The sequence below is a fragment of the Ziziphus jujuba genome, chromosome 3 (genome assembly GCF_031755915.1).
Source record: "Ziziphus jujuba cultivar Dongzao chromosome 3, ASM3175591v1".
NCBI lineage: Eukaryota > Viridiplantae > Streptophyta > Magnoliopsida > Rosales > Rhamnaceae > Ziziphus > Ziziphus jujuba.
In genome coordinates, this window is record NC_083381.1 from 13,629,172 (window position 1) to 13,648,816 (window position 19,645).

The 19,645-nt window shown below is 30.2% G+C and overlaps 3 protein-coding genes across 3 annotated transcripts; 2 read left to right on the forward strand and 1 right to left on the reverse strand.

Annotated features, from left to right (window-relative positions):
- Window positions 1-3,896: 3,896 nt before the first annotated feature.
- Window positions 3,897-5,949, reverse strand: LOC132799178 (phloretin 4'-O-glucosyltransferase-like). The gene has a single exon (XM_016031450.4). The coding sequence runs from the start codon at window positions 5,673-5,675 to the stop codon at window positions 4,236-4,238; it is 1,440 nt and encodes a 479-aa protein (XP_015886936.3). The 5' UTR covers window positions 5,676-5,949; the 3' UTR covers window positions 3,897-4,235.
- Window positions 5,950-14,351: 8,402 nt separating this feature from the next.
- LOC107422087 (3'-5' exonuclease-like) lies at window positions 14,352-15,317 on the forward strand. The gene has a single exon (XM_016031488.3). It carries the CDS (start codon window positions 14,458-14,460, stop codon window positions 15,172-15,174), a length of 717 nt encoding a protein of 238 aa, XP_015886974.3. The 5' UTR covers window positions 14,352-14,457; the 3' UTR covers window positions 15,175-15,317.
- Window positions 15,318-16,866: 1,549 nt separating this feature from the next.
- LOC132803337 (uncharacterized) lies at window positions 16,867-17,729 on the forward strand. The gene is made up of 2 exons (XM_060816040.1): window positions 16,867-17,021; window positions 17,314-17,729. Exons 1-2 carry the CDS (start codon window positions 16,928-16,930, stop codon window positions 17,535-17,537), a joined length of 318 nt encoding a protein of 105 aa, XP_060672023.1. The 5' UTR covers window positions 16,867-16,927; the 3' UTR covers window positions 17,538-17,729.
- The last annotated feature ends 1,916 nt before the right edge of the window (window positions 17,730-19,645 follow it).

Genomic DNA, 19,645 nt, shown 5'->3' on the forward strand with positions numbered 1-19,645 from the left:
GATTTATACACATCAATTAAGAAAATGAAAGTTTATTACATTATTGGATTTTTTCCCTTATCCTTTTAAGCTTTACCCCTAAACTGGAAAAGCCCTTAAATTTGACAAAATTAATTATGCTTATTGTTAGAAATGTAATATAAAATAGAATAAAAAAGTTTATGAATTAGAATTAAATGAGTTGTTTTTAACAAATTAAATGCATGTTAATTAGACTTAATTGACATGAAAGTAACAGGTTAGGGCCTCTGTAATGGCTTTTGTAGTATAGACAGTAAAGAACAAAAAGGTTATATTTTTCATTTTTTTTTGTAGAAAAAAAAAAGTTGCTTAGTAAAGGGGGTATTCTCTTTCCTTTTTCTCTTATCTTTTTTAATTTTTTAATTAATGATATTGATCTAAAATTTAATTTCAATATAAAACAATAAATAATAAACAACGAAGAGAAATGGGCTGACGGAAACTTTATATGTGCAGGTAGACTGGGAGATCTATTGTTCATAATTTGATATAATTTGTCAATTATAAAAACAAAAAACAAATGGAAGATTTTAAATTTTTATGTCTTGTTTTAGAGCTTTACAATCCAACAAAAATGGCAGAAAATCAACCAAGCTCAAGGTAGGAGATCCTCGGCTTTTAAGCAATCAATCGAAGCAAAACGACGTAGCCTAGTAATGACATTAGGCCACATGCCGGTCAAGATGCTTCTCACAGCAAAACACACAATTCCACTACAATTAAATGCCACGTCAGCAAGACCATTCCCAGCCAGGACTGCACGACATCGTTTAACTACAAACTTGATTCTAAAAATAAATAAGACAGTGCCGTGACACTTCTCCACTTGAACAATCAAAATCAAAATAAGCCTTGCAACTCAAAACAACCCTTGACCAAGCTTGAAACGATGAAGAAGCTGTCGTACTGTATTCGAGCTTGGATCGATCCATGCATCATCACATGTTATGCGGCAATACTTAAATATAGTTGATAAATAAAAATTGTCATCGTCTCACTTCAAACTTTATCAGGTTATTATTTTACATCTTAAATTTTTTTTCTAATAATTTGCATTCCAAACTTTCAATTTTCTTATACCATTAATTTTTCTATCAAATAATTGACAGAAATAAAGATGTAGAGTGCAATTTTTATATAATTTAGAATGTAAATTGTAAAAATTTCAAATAAAAAATAATCAAAAATAAAAGAATAAAAAGGGATCGTTATTTTTTTTAAAAGCTAACAAAAATTTTAAAAAAATTACAAATATAATTTTTTGAAAAAATATAGAAATAAAAATCTTTACATATAATAAACACTCTAAAAAAATAAAAAAAATTATTGAAAAATTGCACAGATTATTTTGAAAATGCAAATATAATTTTTCAAAAAATAAATATAATAACTTGTGCATATTTAAGAGATTAAGAAAAATCATAAAAACCAATAAAAAGAATGGTGATTAAGTATTTCTAAAATATAAAAGAAAACTTTGAAAATTTATTTTTATAAAATTTCTAAAATATAAGTGTAAAAATATATATATAATCAATAAAAAAACATATTTTATAAAAAGAAATTTTCATGTTTTCTTTTATATTTTAGAAATACTTAATCACTTTCTTTTATAAGTCTTTTTTTTTTTAATCTCTATATTATGCCTAAAGTATCATTTTTATTTTTTGAAAAGTTATTGGTAAACTTTATGAATCTCAAGGCTGATTTTGGATAAGATAATCTTTCAGAATCTCTTGACTTAATCAAATCGATTAGTCTTGGCATTTATTCATGGAAAAGCTTCGTAATTCACCAATTAAGGAAATGCAGTTTTTTTTGTTTTTTTTTTCATACAATTTTTTTTGGGCTAGTACTTGGTCAATAATTGAGTTTTTTTTTTTTTTTTTTTAACTGGTCAATGATTGAGTTAGATAATGCATAAACGAGCAAAGCTAAATTGCTAAATGCAATACGATTTTTTTCCCAATTTGTATACTATAATATGAGAATTTTATTGTCTTACATATATTGTTTTTTTTCCCTCTTTATTTTCATTTCTTAAGGGTTTATTGTGTTTTAATTTTTTTAATATATTTTTATCGTTTTACAATTTAATTATCAACTTTTAAAAATCACAATTTAAATTATCAATTTACATTTTACAATTTGTTGCTTATTTAATAATAGTTAATTTTTAATTAATAGTATTTAAAAGCAAATTTAAACATTGATTATATGATTAATATTAAACAATGAAAATGGTGCAATTTATTAGTTGGAGTTTTTCGGCAAGTAATAATAAATGTATATAAACAATGAAAATAATTGAAACGGTAAAAAAAATCATAAGTGTTTTAATAATCAATACTTCTAATTACATACTTTCAACATATATCAATTGCAATTTTTTTCAGAAATATTTATTACATACGCCAATATGAATAAGTTTGAACATTCATAAATATATTAGTTATATCATCAAAACACTACAAATATGATGCGATTTTCCATAATAGCTCCATTACAACGATCAATTGTAAGATCAGCATAATGATCAGAATTATATGGGCCATCAAAGTATTGATTAACAAATTGATCATCATAATGATATAGATCATCATAATGATATAGATCATCATAATGATATATATCATTACACCATTGATCCATAATGGTACCATCATAGTGATATAGTTGATCCATAAGAATGGGATGACCATAGTTGTATGGATCAATATTAGGATGATATGGATCATTATGGCATTCCATAATAGGATCATCAATATTATAACGATCATCATAATGGTAACCGCCCTTCTTCAACGACATACCGAACTCAAAAGAAACGTATGCATCAATGGACGCGTACTCAACCTGTTCATGGGACAGCTTCTTCGCATCCCACTCACTCAAAGTAACATGAATTGGCTTTTGCATGCACTTGCCGATCAACTCCATGGCCAATTTCTTCAACCCTTTTCGTTTATAGTCACTAACTCCATACTTTTCTGCCGCTGCATGGGCTAAATCCACAGTATTTCCCACTCTCAGACGCCAATCTTGAAGTAGTTTATCCGCATCTTCTTTAACTCCAACCCCAACAAATGTAAACTCTGGATTAGCAAGAAACTCGCTCAGGGATTTAGGAATGGAGCTGGCGTGTAGCAGCTGGAATATCAAACACCTATGGCCGACACATATTTGGATAATGGCAACTGGGTTTCGCTTTCCCGGTTTAAAAAATGGATGCCATTCAATATCCAAACCAAGAATGAGATTTGACATCCGTTGGCGATGGATGGCATAGATTCTTGATATCCATTTATTAACTTCTTCAGCTGAAGAAGTTACAGTGGTCAAAATTTTCGTACCACAGAAATCTATGCTATGAAATTCCATCAATTTTAAGTTTGTGAAAGTTTTGGGACTATTACTAATGATGAAGACGATGGAGAAATAACAGAGGTCGTAAGAAAGAATGCTTGGACAAGGGAAAATCAAGGAAATCGGAGAAACTTTGTTTTAGTTTGTGTTTCAGTTCCGCCTTGTACACATATATATGGGTCTTAGAATTTTAGTACCACTAGTAATAGAATTTCACTAGCACTGGTACTCCCAATTAACAGGGTATACATGTCCTACACCAACTCTAAATGCGAATACAAACAAACTTCTAAGAAAACAAATTAATGGCTAGCCAACACCAAAAACTAGAAAGAAAATTTTAATAATGATGTTTGCGTTTCGGTCATACTTGACGTCCAAGTCTGCTCCAGATAGTAATGAACAACAATATTAGATTTTTAATCCATTACCAAAAAAATAATAATAATAATAATAATAATACTTTCAATCACCTAATTTTTCTATTTTCTACTTCTAACAAAAAATAATAATAATAATATAATTAATCGTGATCGATATTGACAGAAAAAAGATATACAAATTTTTTTTTTAACGTACATCACAAATTTTAAACCCTCAATAAAAAACAAAAAAATGAGCATTACTCACGGATTTTTTAACCTGCTTAAACCTACATGACCAAAAAAATTAATATTAAACCTCCTGTATCCTAGCCACACATAGAGGAGGTACAACCAAACCACTCCACCAATATGAAACCGCAGCCTCTCTTTCACTTCTTTCCACTTTTCTTAAAGATTAAATATTGGTTTCAAATCTGAAACTACAATTGTTTTTCATGATCAACAAAAGCCACTCCTAGCTAATTAATCTAAAAAATGACCTTTCTCCTGATCTATCTCATCCAAAAACGCCTTGAAATTCTTATCAAAAGTTCCACCAGCCTTCAAAGCATCTCTATCCAAATCCTTCCATTTCTTGGCATTCCTTCCAATTTCATCATCTCCCATTACCAATTCCAAGCACCTCTTAATCTCATCTCTTTCAACAATCCCTTCCTTATTTGCCTTCACTCTCAGCCCTGTCTTCCAAACATCCTCGATAAGCTTAGCATTGGTTCCTTGGTCTAACCACCTCGGAAAAGCCACCATTGGAACCCCACAAACCAAGCTCTCCAATGTGGAATTCCACCCACAATGGGTCACAAAACAACCCAATGAAGTGTTTGACAAAACGTCCAGCTGAGAACACCATGAAACTATCCTCCCAAGCTTCTCCAATTCCTCTCTGCAACGTAGCTCATCTTCTTCTTTCTTTCCTTCTTCGCGTTGCCTTTCTGTAATAACCCACAAGAAAGGACGGCCATAATCCAATAATCCACCTGCAATTTCCTCCATTTGTGGCTTTGGCAACACGTAGAAGCTCCCAAACGACACATAAATGACTGACCTCTCCGGTTTCGAGCTCATCCATTCTATATAATTATCGTTTGAGTCAATTTGGTAAAGATCACCTCTAAACGAAGTCTTGGATTGATCTTCATGATCTTTTTCACCCGAGAAACTGGACTGAATCAACGGTCCGATCCCGAACAGTTTAACCTGATTATCACCGATTGATACAAAAGCTTCAGGCTCCAAAGCACCAAAGCTGTTCACAAGCACTCTTGGAGTTTTGGTTTCTTTGTCAAGCACTTCGAACTGCTCTCTAAACATGTTGATTTGGACCCAATTATTTTCAGACTTTGTATCCTCCATGAGAGAGGGAAGGTCACGACCAGTGAGCTTCAATGGAAGTCCAGGTAATTCTAAGGAATATGAAGGATCGTTGATATTGTTCTTGATTTCATCTTCATAGCCATGGAAGAAATAGTAGTAGATGCAGAACAAGGTAGCCGGTTCGACCCAAAGCAACGCCGATGGAACGTGGAGTTCACGGGCTGTCTCTGCAATCCACTGGACACATAAGGAGTAGAATACACAAGTGACGGGACGGCCATGTTTGGCACTGGAGTTTATGAGATCGGAGACAGCTTGTTTACTGCCACGGCGGAGCTCGGACAGGTAACGGTGCAGGTCATCACCGGGCTTGAAACCGTCGTCGAAGCTGTCGGAATAGAGGAAGAAAGATAGGCCGTCCGGGGTGGAAGTGGAAGTTTTGTTCTTCATGATGCGCCTATGGACTGAGATGGGGATGACGAAGACGACCTCCGCACCGGTTCCGATGAGGCGCTTCGAGAACTGTAGGCTGGGGTTTATATGACCTTGTGCTGGAAATGGAACGATGATGTACCGCCGTTGTTTCATTGCTGTAATGGTGGCGAGTGGTGGCGCGTGAGTTGGTGTTTGCTGGTTGACGGGTTTTTATATGGAAGTCTGAAGTGAAGTGTTAGGAGTCTATCGGAATCTATCGGTCATAGTCATATATAGCAATGGGAAATTATTGCGGCAGAGAGGTGGGGCCCACACATAGGAGTTGTCACAAAAGAAGTGGAGCCCACACTTGTAAACTTCACTTTTTCCTTCTGTTATTTTTGTGAGAGAAAAAACACCTGAACTTTTTTTAATTATTACAAATAATGCATGGAATTATATGTCATATTTAAAAAAAACAAAATACACATATACAAGCTGGATATGAAGTACAAAAATAATAATCTTTTTAAAGAAAAATTATTATTTTCATATGTCAAAAAAAAAATAATAATAAAAACAATTTAATATTTTATCAAATGGGACTGTATAATAACTATTATTATTCATATGACGTTTGAGGTGACGAATTAGGAAGACTAGTTGAATTATTGGAGTCACTGTCTTGTCCTACATATTCCAGTGGCAGATTTCCGGCCGTATGAAATATTTACATTGTATATTTAAGGGACACTAAATTACCATTGTACAAAAATATTAACACATTATTTTACCTTTGCTTTTACATTTTCATTTGATGCATAAAACTAACATAAAGTTGAAAAAGTTAATTATTTAGGAAGATGAAAACCAACAAAACCTTTATCTTTCGTCCTCTTTTCTTTTCTTTTTTCGTCCAAAAGTTGAGTAATATTTTATTACAAAATTTGACTTATGGAAGAAAAATATAATATGAAAAGGTAAAAGAAAATATATTTGTTTCTTTAATCTTTTCTCTCAAAATGATCATGTAAACGAAATTTTAAATTAAAAAGAACATACAGATATATTTAATTTGTGTCTTAGGTTGAAAATCTACTGTCGCAGTGAATGTTATAAGGCCCTACTGTTGTCCACCGCACCAGATCTTGATTTTCAACAAAACTTATCCTAATCTAATTTACATAAATGCGGAAAGATATTTACTGGGAAAAAGTCATATTAGACAGCTTGAATTTGTATCCTCCAACATCAAATCCTTGCGGACTTATTATTGGGACTAAAACAATCACACTCAGCATTTCTTTCTTTCTATTCGGTTGAGATTAATTAGCCTGCCGTGTGTTTTGACTGGGTAGAATAAGACAAATATATATTAAGGACATTTATAGAAAATTCTATATCATTGGTGTCTGCTAGGGCCTGATTTTCCGATTCTTTCCATGTAACTTTTCCTATATATGCACTTTATGTTTTCACAGTGATATATTATAATGAAATTAATTTCTTACACGATTTACTGTCCCATGTGAACTCCAAGTTTTCGAGAGCTCCAGAGGGAGACGAAAAAAAAAAGGATAGGAAAAGAGACAGGAAAGAGTAGCGGGCTTACTTTAATTTTGTCAAATTATTAAACCAACTTTGGAACATAACAGCGTTTTGGATTTTTAAGTTGAATTACTACTTTTATAAAAAAACTTAAAGCAGATGATGAAAGATGGATTATTTTTTCTTTTATATATATATATATATATATATATTAACACTCTTCAAGAGAAAGAAAAATAATAATTGAAGAAAAAGAACTACTATCAATTGAGGACCAAAGTGAAGGTATTGGGCCAAATTATCCAATTCAAGTTAAGGGAAAAAAAAAAAAAAAAAAAAAGTAGCAACAGCTGTTTATTAATGTGCATGATTGAAGATTCGTGATTTACGGGAAAAAAAAAAAAAAAACTATTTGTTAGTATTTATCATTTCAACATTGTTTTAATTGGTTCTCATCACTAATATATAAAGTTAGAAATAATAAAACGTTTTTCAAAACGAATTATTATTATTATTATTTTCTTCTTCTTTTCTTTTGAAGCTAAGAACATGATGATGTCGTTGGTACTTGCTTTTTACAAATCTTCAATGATGTTGGTGGTAATTTCAACCAATATGTTAATTTTTGTATTCCCAATTTGTTCATGTTTGCGGCTAAAAAGTGCATCTCTTCTAATTTGATATATATCTAGAGGAGAGAGAGAGAGAGAGAGAGATTAATAATAAAAAAAAATAAATAAAAGCTCGTTTCCTATACAGTTTATTTTGTTTAAATTCACTTTAAGTTTTTTTTTTCTTATTTTATTTTATTTTACTGGTTTGTGAGAATTTAAATTGCTTTAACTTGGTTAGCAGAAGGGAAAAAAAAAAGAAAAAAAAAAAAAGTCACTTTAATTAACTTCATTATGAGTGGCCCAAAAACATTTTTCCCCCCCTAACATTAGAAATGGAGGATTTGAACTTATTATCCAGAATACAATAGCTTTTACCACTAATTTCTCTTGTAAAACTTAAAAAGGTGCTTGAACTAAGTTCATAGATCCAGTTTGTTACTTCAGCATATCAGTACGTTTTTGTTGTCCTCTGCCAATTATCATTATTATTTTTTAATTCAATCACCCTTTCTAATTTTTTAGTATAAAATATACAAATTGGTTTAAAGTTACAATTGAAACAAAAAAAAAAAAAAAAAAAAAAAGAAGTTAAAAAAAAAGTACTAAGATACGCAATCTCAAAAACCAATGCCTATTAACTTTAATTATTATTATTGTTTTTCAATCTATCAATCAAACGGTGCAATTTATTAGTTTGTATTTTTTTCCCTTTTTTTTTGTGAAATTTGATTATGTGTCTTTGTAAAATATATATATATATATATATATTTCATAAATTGGAAAGAAGGATTTTGTTGTAAGAGCATTTTCAATGGTTTTTTTTATTGGAATCTATGTGGTATTGATTTTGAAAAATGTTTATATTTATATGATATTTTTTCTATTTAATAGATAATGTTTTGTACAATTTTTTTTCAATGGATTTTTTTTAAAATGTCATGAAATGCTAATGTATAATTTTTTATTTTAAAATTATATCGAATTAAAAAAACCAAAAACTCATACAGAAGTTATTTTTCTTTTAACAAAAGTCAATAAAAATAAATAAAATGCTAATTTAGCATGTCTAACAGAACTTCTATAAGTATACAGTATCCTTTACAGTTTTTATTTCTTTTGTTGCCACACACCTTGACAGAACTAATGCACACAACCATTGGAAATGATTTTTTTTAAAACCCTATCTATTTATCTAATGTGGTAAAGAATTTTTAAATAGACAGAATTAATGTACAGAGCCATTGGAGATACTTTAAGAAAATTTGAATTCAGAATTTGAAAGTTATCATAAATGGTTATTATCAACTAGATTTGTTAGAAAAATTATATACAAAATATTACCATACAGAATAGCAAAGTTGAGGAGCATAAGATTAATATATAATACATAGAAAGCTTAGAAACAAAGAATAAAATAAATTGCAAAAATATTGATAAGCTTAATTTAAAACAGCTCGTAAAAGATATTAAAAAGAAAGCTTAAAAATAAAATACTCTAGACAAGTAAAATAATAAATGAAACATTAATATAAAAACTGGATAAAATGAAATTGGGATGTAGCATTTGAACATTGCCTTTGAGGCTTGTGTTCCACACAGTATATTAAAGGTAGATTCGCCATTTTAGATGCTAGTGAATTTAAGTACATCTATTTTCCAAGATATAACAAACTAATAAAAGCTTCTAATGTTGCATCTTTGAGCTTCTTTTTGTGAACTTGAAATTATTAGAATTCCACCACAGTGATGACCCTTAGAAACCTCTAAGAAAATATTAGAATGATATGAGAAGAAAGCCATATAATTTCTTGAAAGCTATATAATTTCTTTTCATGTTCTCCTTTTATTTTGTCTAAATTCCTTTTTTCACAAGAAAAAGGATTAGACAATTTATAGGCCTCAACAAAAGGAGGAGATTTAATATGGTTTTTAAAATGTTTAATAACATTTGCCATTAAATTCTTTTAATTTAATTGACTGTTACAATTGTTTGTTGTTAAATTCTCATAATTAAATAGTCGTTACAAATTCATTCAAAAGTAGTAACCCTCAAATTAAAAACCAATTGTCAAGTTATTAAAATGGATGTTACTATCATTAAAACATTTTTTAACACCAAATTCTTCAACAATCCTTCACATGAATGAATGACATACTGATTCAAAAAGAAGTTTGAGACCCAAAAATAAAACAAAAAAGACATTGGTGATAGAGTTCTACAGTCGAAACCTGCATAAGATAGATAAACGTTACCTTTTGAACCTTTCATAATAAGAATATGTTTACTCTATTGATTAAATGGTAGATGCAATGTCTTTGAACTATTCTGCCATTTGTGTAAGCGATAATATATACTTGACATGTGAATCCTTCCTAACAAATTTTAGTTTTCATTGTTATATCCATTTTGGCTATAAACTTCTTCCTAATTTCACGAGAGTTTTCTAAAGAACTGAGCCTTTTACAATTCTCTTTTGAAGCAGTCATACTTCTCCCCATTTTCCTCCTAAAATAGACTATCATAATTTTTAAAATAAGGCATAATATGTCTTATGGTCCATTATTTTCAAAATAATCCCGACTATTGTAAGTGATTCCTTCTCCAACCATGGACCTTTGAAGTGCTTGGTGCCCATTTGTCACACTCCTCAAATTCGAATGAAAATTATCAATGCTGTTGTTTGATATACTCCTCTAAATATGCGTCATTCTTCCACGAACTCGATTTCACACGTGAAGTTAGTAAGGCTATTCGCGTATCCTGAGTTAACATTCTAAATAACATTGTTTAAAAGGTCATCATATTCATATGGTAGGAAATCAATAAAATGTTGAATTGCTTGCTCAAAGTCAATGGATCATGAATCAAAAGTTAAAAATACATGCTTGTCATAATTTTAATTTGTGTGCGTATGTTATGCTAAAGTTTCTTCTTATAACCCATGGAATAATCATGGGACAACAGTTCAAGAAAAATGGATGGCCTATTCATCTTTCAATGTGTTAGAAAAAATACACAACCAATGTTTAATAATTGTTGCTAAGTCAAGTATTGCAACAAAAATAAAAAGCCAAAGATAAAAATAATAACCAAAAAAAAAAAAAAAAAAAAACCAAAATTTTATTCTCTTTCTTTTTGTAAAAAAATCCTCTATGATGATGTCATCATAGACGGCAGCTTGCTATCGTCACCTCATAGTTGACAAGGCAAACATCAGCGTCCTCCTAACCAGATCGACATGCGAACTTGCTCCTAAACAATGTAGTTTTGGACCATTTTCTACCTCCATGTAGGTCACAAGTCAACTGAGTTTCCTGCAAACAGGTTGCAGATCTGACGCACCGACTCGACTGGAAAACAAGGTACCTTTGTGAATGGTAGGCAAAATCAATACAACATTTTTATAGGCCAAGAAGTTGTTCACCTTCTCAAGCGGAAAGGATCAAGGAAGAAGTTTGAATTGGTTTTCAAGACTAAAATACGTAAACTAACCATTATTAAACAATTTAACAAAATAATACATAATTAAACATACCTTGCTGTTAAAAATCGATGTTCACATTGATCAACAATATCAGCACTAATCCAATGGTAACCCTTTTTGATTTGGTATCTTCACTCAACTTTTAATATTTGATGTATACAATACATCTTAATCCAGCCTATACATTGCACAATTCTGTAAGTCCAACTAGACAGCGATGTCAGAAACAAAGACTAGATACTTGTTGTTAGCAATAGACTTTATAGCCTTTTCCATAACCACTCAGATACCAAATGATATAAACTCATGTGTTTATAAATTGAAAAAAAAAAAAAAAAAAAACTTAGAAATAAAAAAGAAGAAGAAGATAGTATAGATTTTTTGAGAGATTCCAACGACCAAATAGGAGTTTTGAAGAAACCCAATCTCCCAAGATCAAAATAATGATCCAAACATTTTAACAGGAATAATACACACCTCTTTCATTCATTTCATGATTGCCATTAAGTAAAGAATAATACACCAAATTATTCCTTATAACTAAGCGTAAACTACATCATAACAATTAATTACCTATAAAATAGCCTTAATCATTCATTTCATGACTGCCTTTAAGTAAAGAATAATAAACCAAACTATCCCTAATCACTAGGCATAAACTACATTTTAATAATTAATGACCTACAAAATGGCCTTAATGAATGGTAAAAAATAAAAAAATAAAAAAAGCATAATGTTAAAAAATCGGAAAGCATAAACTAACCACTACTAAATAGTTTAACAGAATAATTTATAATTAAATAATAAATATCTATAAATACTGCGATCATAACAAAATCTTTCTGATGAACAAGTTGAATATGCTACCATTGATGCTATGTGTCTTCTGCACTTGAGTTGTCCTTGTTGAAGGGATCCAGAAGAGTCAGCCCTCTCCCATTCCCAATCCATCACCATTCTTGCAATGTCAGCTATGGGCCTTCTCCACCTCAGCTTTCTTTCTTCTCTACCACCACAAATTGTTTAGAAAAAAAAGATTGAAAATTTTTGCTGTGATACATATTTTTGTATTAAAATAGAGGATGAAATAAAAGAAAAACATGTGATTTTTAATTTATTACATTGTCTTTGTATATCGACAGTTAATTTCCAATTATATCAGCATTGTCGATATGGTGCCTCATGGCAGAGTATGGGTCCCATTTTGCCATATGAGACAGTAAATGCTGGCCTGATTGTATACTTTGTCGCAGCAGAGCAGCTTCTCTGTTTCGCTATCTCGTTCTATTTCTTGAAATTGACTTGCCTATGTACACACCAAGGTAGACGTGAGTGTCCTTTGCATGTAATATTATTAGGCAAATTTTATTTAAATTTTGTTTAATTTTGTAATAATTATATTCATGATTTTTAATTAAAAGATTGATCGATAAATTTTGAATATATTTTTTTTGAAAAAAATATAGATCTAACTGAAGTTAAAAAGAAAATTAAAAAAGCTTAAGTGAAAATTTTCTTATATCAATTTGTTTGATGTAAATGTAATTATGATGACTTATTTGTAATTATATCTAAGTAAATGTCCTATAGAAACCTTCCATATTCTCAACATTTTCATTTGCTCATCTTTATCAGATGTGCACATTTCTCATTAACCTTGTCTAAGCTACTCCTCTAATGAATTTCTCCTCTTGCTCAAAAATGATATATGCTCGGCTCCTCCTTAAATTATTTCAATATCACTTGCTAAGGGCTGACTATATGCTTGGCTTGACCACGTACACGGCTTCACAAATAAGCTGATCATGTGCTAAGCTCACCAACATGCTTAGCTAGCCAATATATTTATGCTCGACTCATCAACATGCTCAGTTTCTTTCCAAATTATTCGCACGACAAAATGCTTTGAGATTTGAGACTATAGTGCTTAAACTTTTTGTTTAGACATGGACTAACAAGAAACTATGTTCTGTTATTCTTGTATGAAAAATAATAAATCTTTCAAGAAATGCTGCTTTTATAACAAAAAATAGTTTTTTGTACACTACATGGTCAAATAAACTCCAAGTATTCTATCGTTTATTTCGGAGGAGGCTCGGAGTACTTCATGATTTGTTTGGTTTTAATGATGGGTTTGGAGATTTTGTTTCCCAATGGAAATCTTGGTGGAATTGAATTTGGAGTGAAAAATGATGATAGTTTTAGAACCCCCCAGAAAACAAAAAATGTTAGCAAGGTTTTCAAGTAAAGCCTATGAAATTAAGTTCCTAACTCAAATCATATAAATTGATCAAATTCAAACAAAACATGCCCAAAACATGCCCCAGCAAAACGGAAAATGCGAAAGAATGCATTTTGATTTTCTTTTTTTTTTCTTTTTTTTTTGTTTTAGTAAGAATACATTTTGATGTAGACATGGATTGTGATTGGAAATTGAATTATGAATATTGCTACTTTACACTATTGACAATGTTTGCTTACAAGTATAAGAAAATCAAGAAGTCATTCTAAGCATTTAAATAGGTCCAAATTTTCTTTTTTTTCTTTTTGGACCATTTTTGTTCACTATCCATATGATATCATGTGGTTCAAAAATATTAACAATTTTTTAAAAAATAAAATAAACTTTTTTAAAATAAAAATTCTATCTTTTATTCAACAAGAATAAGAATTAAAAAAATAAAAGGTTGCATGCCATTTTAAGAAGGTTGACTTAACCCTAAAGATAAGGTTTGACTTAACAGAAGATAGTGTTAATGGAAAAAAAAAAAAAAGATAAATTGAGATTAGTCAATTGAAGCTTTAATTTTCTGAAAAAGTTACAAAATAATAATAATAATAATAAATCAGGGGTGTTATTATAATTTTGTATTAAATAAAGTTATATTTTTGAAAGGGTAAATTTTAATGTTAGTCCAAGTCAACCATTTTCTTTCTTTTCAAGTTTCGACCCATGCCCAATTCAACCAAAAAAAAACAAAAAAAAAAAAAAAAAAGGTTAGGACCCACCGCCCTCTTTAGATATATACAAATATTTGTAGAAACGAAAGGAAGATTGTGGGTCCCATTGTGCCAGATGACACAATGTGGCTCCACTACGCTAAAAAATCTTTTAAAAAATAAATCTTAAAAAAAAAAACGCGTTGAAAAAGCGTGTTATTTTTTTCTATAAAACAGGGATAACCCAGGCTTATTTTATTTTATTTTAATGTTTTTTAAATTTTCGCAAAGCCCTAAAAGCTCGCTGCCGATCTCTTTTTGTGTTTCTCAGAGATCACTCTCTGTTTACTCTGTTTTCTTCAAATCGTGATGGAGGGTTGTTATCGCATACACTATTCCGGTACTACAATTCAGACCACGGTTACTTCTTCTGCTAGCGTGGTTGACGGATGGATATCAACAACCATTGATATTCATCGTCACAGACTTTCCAATCTCATTCTCGGCCTCGACATCGAATGGCGTCCCTACTTTCAATCCCAAGATCGAAATCCAGTTGCAATCCTTCAGATTTGCGAAGGCCATCGATGCTTGATCTTTCAGCTACTCCACGCCGACTCAATTCCCTTATCACTGCGCCAATTTCTGGCTTTCCCATACTTCACTTTTGTGGGTATTGGGGTTCAAGAAGACGCGGAAAAACTCTTTCAGGAACTGCAACTGAGAGTTGTTAGTACTATGGATTTGGCCCAACTTGCCGCTGATAGATATGGAGTCGAAGATTTTAGAAGAAGGGGCTTGAAGAGGTTGGCCATGGAACTGATTGGCAAGTACATGGAAAAGCCCAAACATGTTACTCTGAGTCAATGGGATGCCAAGAATCTTTCTGATGAACAAGTTGAATATGCTACCATTGATGCTTATGTATCTTTTGCACTTGGGTTGTCCTTGTTGAAGGGATTCAGAAGAGTCAGCCCGGTCCCATACCCACTGCATCAGCATTCTTGCAATGTCAGCTCTTGGCGTCCTCCACCTCAGCCTTCTTTCTTTGTGGTGTACACTCAACCACCACCACAATTTGTTTAAAAAAAAAAAAAAATGAAAAATTTTGTTGTGATACATATTATTGTATTAAAGTATAGGATGAAATTAAAGAAAAACATGGGATAATTACAATATCTTGTACATTGACAGTTAATTTTCAATAATTAGCATGATTGATTTTTTGATTTTCTTTTTTTTAGATAGTTTATTACCATTATGTTTATTTTCCAATTAAGTGTAGCTTCGATGTTGAGTGTAGAAGGTCCAACTCGAATGAAGAGACAGTAAGATTTTGGTTATTAGAAATGGGTAGTTAGAAGCCCTATTGTGGTTACAAACCTCGACTCTAAACAATATCGATGATATGAAAAACTAACTAATATTCAATTAGTCTGTTCTGACTATATAATATGTGAATCATTCATGTCCTTTGCTATTTGAAAACTCTTGTATGTCAAAACTATCACCTATCAACTTAATAAATATGATGCATGAATAGTCTCTGTAAGTCCAAGATATTTGACTACTGAATCTACAAATTGAAGTCACTTTGCAATGACAGAAATATAATGATGTTAGAAAGCCTTTTCTGATCACAAACAGCTGTAAGAAATTTTATATACATGCTTAAGTTTATTTATTTACTACTAGATGCCCTTATTTATTTGTTACACCAGCAGAATACAGATGGAGATGAACAACGAATAATTCATGTTTTGTTTTGGGAAGTAAAATGATTCATGCTCTTTGAAAATAAATTTAGTGAATTTTAAACTGATTGTCAATTCACTTAACAGACAAAAAAAAAAAAAAAAAAACCAAAGCCACATATGGCTGTGCTTAATTTTGACAGCAAAATTAAGTGTAAATAATGGAGTGTTGACCCTGTTTTGGATGGATTAGGATTTATTAGCCCAAGCTTACCATTTCCCAAGACCAGATCAACTTGAAAAATTGCAACCAGAAAAGGTAATTTTAGGAATTTGGCTTTTCACAACATCTATAATTCGAATTTTTGAAGCTAGTTATTACACTTGAACTGGCCTTTTTCCAAAGAATGAACGCCCATTATTGATTGCAACTAAAGAAGGAAGCAAATTTGGATGTAAAACCTGGATTTTGCTGATCATAAATGGAACTCTAAAAAAATAAAATTAACAAGGGAAAAAAAAAAAGAAAAGAAAAGGAACTTTGTCTCTCCTAAAAGAAAATTTTCTTATTTTTTTTCTTTTCTTTTTTTATTTTTTTTGGTCTCTTTGCAGCAAAATTACTTGGTGATAAAGATATCACACTTCAACAATTGGAGCTGTCACTTAATTAAAGATTTTATATATTTATGTATATATATATATATATATATATAATGCCTTTTGATTTAGCAAACCAAGTTGATTGATTTCTTCCATTTAATTTGTTATTTTTTAAGTGGTAGTTGCTTAGAGTTTAAGCTTGAAGCATATTACAAATTGGTAGAGAACCAAAACGACAGGACAAAAAGTCGAACCTTTATAAATATCAACCTCTCAAATTTTTGTACAGTTTATTCTCATCGATATAAACATAGTATAATGTCAAATAGTGAAAAGTCAAATTTACATATAGTAGTTATATATAGTATAAATCTGTGTTCCAGCTAAGTTATTTGAATTAATTCATTTGTTTATATAGCAATATATATATATATATATATATATATAACACATAGTCATGTCACTTTACAAGGCTTCCCTAATTGATATTACTTTTTCTAGAGCGCTTTCTCGCTTGCTTGCTCTGCTTCTGATAACATTCCACAATGTACTATTTTCCTGCAAACTTTGTGAAAATTGCAGTCACCTTTTTGCTTCTCATGGCTGATTTTCCTGCATCTTATGCATTTTCTCTTTACGGTAATTAATAATAATAATAATTATTATTATTATAACGTTTTCCATTCATATATATGCTAAAAAATAAATACCGATAGTTGAATAAAATCCATATTTCGAATTTTACATCTCATTTTATAAATTCATATGCTTCTTTTTTAAAGTTTTGGTATGCCTTAATGTGACATAAAAGCTTAAATCCTAAATTTAAATTAAAAATAAATAAATTTAGTTTTCAATAAGATTCTTGTGTAATGAATCATTAATTTTGCTTTGTTTTTTTTTTTTCTTTGTTAATTTCTTATGTACGTAGCTAGTGATGATGTGATTGGATCCACAAGAAGAGAAGTTTGCCAGGGATGTGAGAGATTAATGGAGGAAATAATGAAGGACCACCATATCCAACCCTTCCGGAATCTGAGATCAAGAGAGGGTAGACGGTCTCCACCACCACCACCAATCAAAAGTAGACAAAAAGCCATGAAAGCGCCTCCTCACCGTCTTGCAACTCCTCCTCCTCCTCAGCTGATTGTCTGATTAAATTATTTATCTTTACGTTAATTTCCTTGTATTACTTTCTTTAAAAAACCAAAAAAAAAAAAAAAAAAAATTCTTCGTTTTATGCATTCATGCCATTAATCTCTTGGTTTGGTTTGTAACCATACTCTACTTGCTATTTTATTTTTTTCTTTTAATATGCTTATTAAATATAATTTTTTTGGAGACCAGAATAAATAATCATCTATTCTTCTTCTTCTTCTTTTTTTTTTTGGGGTCTCCTAAACCATCATTCGCCTGATTCTAATTAAGGAACACTTTATTAGGAATTCTTTGGTCTCAGACTTAGAAGGAAAATTTCTCCAAAAAATAAAAATAAAAAATAAAAAAAAAACTTAGAAGGAAAATTGGAATCAATATTGAGGCCTAACGTCTTGGCTTGGGCTATACATATTGGGCTTATTTTTAGATCATTGGGCTTTAATTCGGGTCCAACTTGAGATCCACATTTTTTGTGCAGTACAGCGAGTAACGGTCAGGACGGCAGTAATTTAACACAGCATAACTACGAATCACAGTAAAATAGAATTGATATACTTTCGTTATAAATTTATATTTTTAATTTTAATTTTATTTAAAATTATTATTAATTAAATATTTGTTTGTATTTATAAGTATAGAATTAAATATTTTAAAAATGTTCACAAATATATAATTAAATATTTTAAATATATTTAAAAGTATGTTCACATTTATATAACTAAATATCTTAAATATATTTAAAAGTATATAGTATACATGAATATTTCAGATGTGTATAGAAATAACGACTAAATATTTGAATGATTTAGAAATATATGATTGAATATTTTTAGAGATAAATATCTTAAATATATTTAAAAGTATGCGATTAAATATCTAAAATGTATTTAGATGTATACAATTAAATATGTTTATAGATGTTCATAATTTTTAGATCCAATATTCTAACAAATATAATTTTTTATTGTATAAAAGTGTTTTAAATGGAAATAAAATTTTGTAAAATTTCTACAACTTTCAATTTCATCTAAAAAACGTTGTGAAGAATTTTTATAAAATAATATTTAATTTGTAAACTATTTGTGGACAATAAAAAAAAAAATTTAGCTTAGTTAAGTCTATAAATTATAGATATTTTCGATATTAGAAATATTATATAAAATTATTTTATATTTTTTATACATATTTAAATAATAATATACAAAAAACAATACCATATAAAATCCATTTAAAATTGTGAAAAGAACTTCTCCAATACAAACTAAAATCATTCATTCTTACCCCTTTTTATCTGTTTCTTGCTTCAGTCATGTAGAATGTTGTAATCTCTTTCAGTCTTAAATTTGCTTTCTTTCTCTTTCAATTCTGTTTCTTATTTCAAAGAAAAACCCAGCAGATGCATGCTTTGATTCCTAAGACCCATCTACTTGGCCCATTCTATGCATCTAGAATTGTAAGGTTTCATGCCACTAATGGGGATCTGATATTGATTTTTTCTTTTTCTTTTTTTAAGATAGTTTATTACCATTGTGTATAATTTCCAATTAAGTGTAGCTTCTATGTCGAGCATAGGAGGTCCAAGTCCAATGAAAAAGACAGTAAGTTTTTGGTTAAATGAAATGGGTTGTTAGAAAAGCCCCATTGTGGGTACAAACCTTGACTCGATCGAAACAGTATGGATGATACGGAAAACTAATTAGTGTTCAATTAGTCTGTACCAACAAATTTTACCCAAAAACAAAAAAAGAAGGGAAAAAGGTCTACACTAACTATTTAACATGCGAATCATTAATTGTCCTTCGCTAATTGGAAAATGTTGTATGTCAAAACTATCACCTGTCAATTTAATATATATATGATGCATGAATAGTCTCTTTAAGTCCAGCTGGGTAAAGATACTTGACTACTGAATATACAAATTGAAATCACTTTGCAATGACAGAAATGTAATGATGTTCGAAAGCCTTTTCTGGTCACAAATGGCTTTAGAAAAGTCTTTTATAATTGCTTAAGTTTGTTTGATTACTACTAGATGTGTTAATTATTCATTATACCAGCATAATACAGATGGAGATGATCAGTGAATAATTCATGTTCTTGTGTTG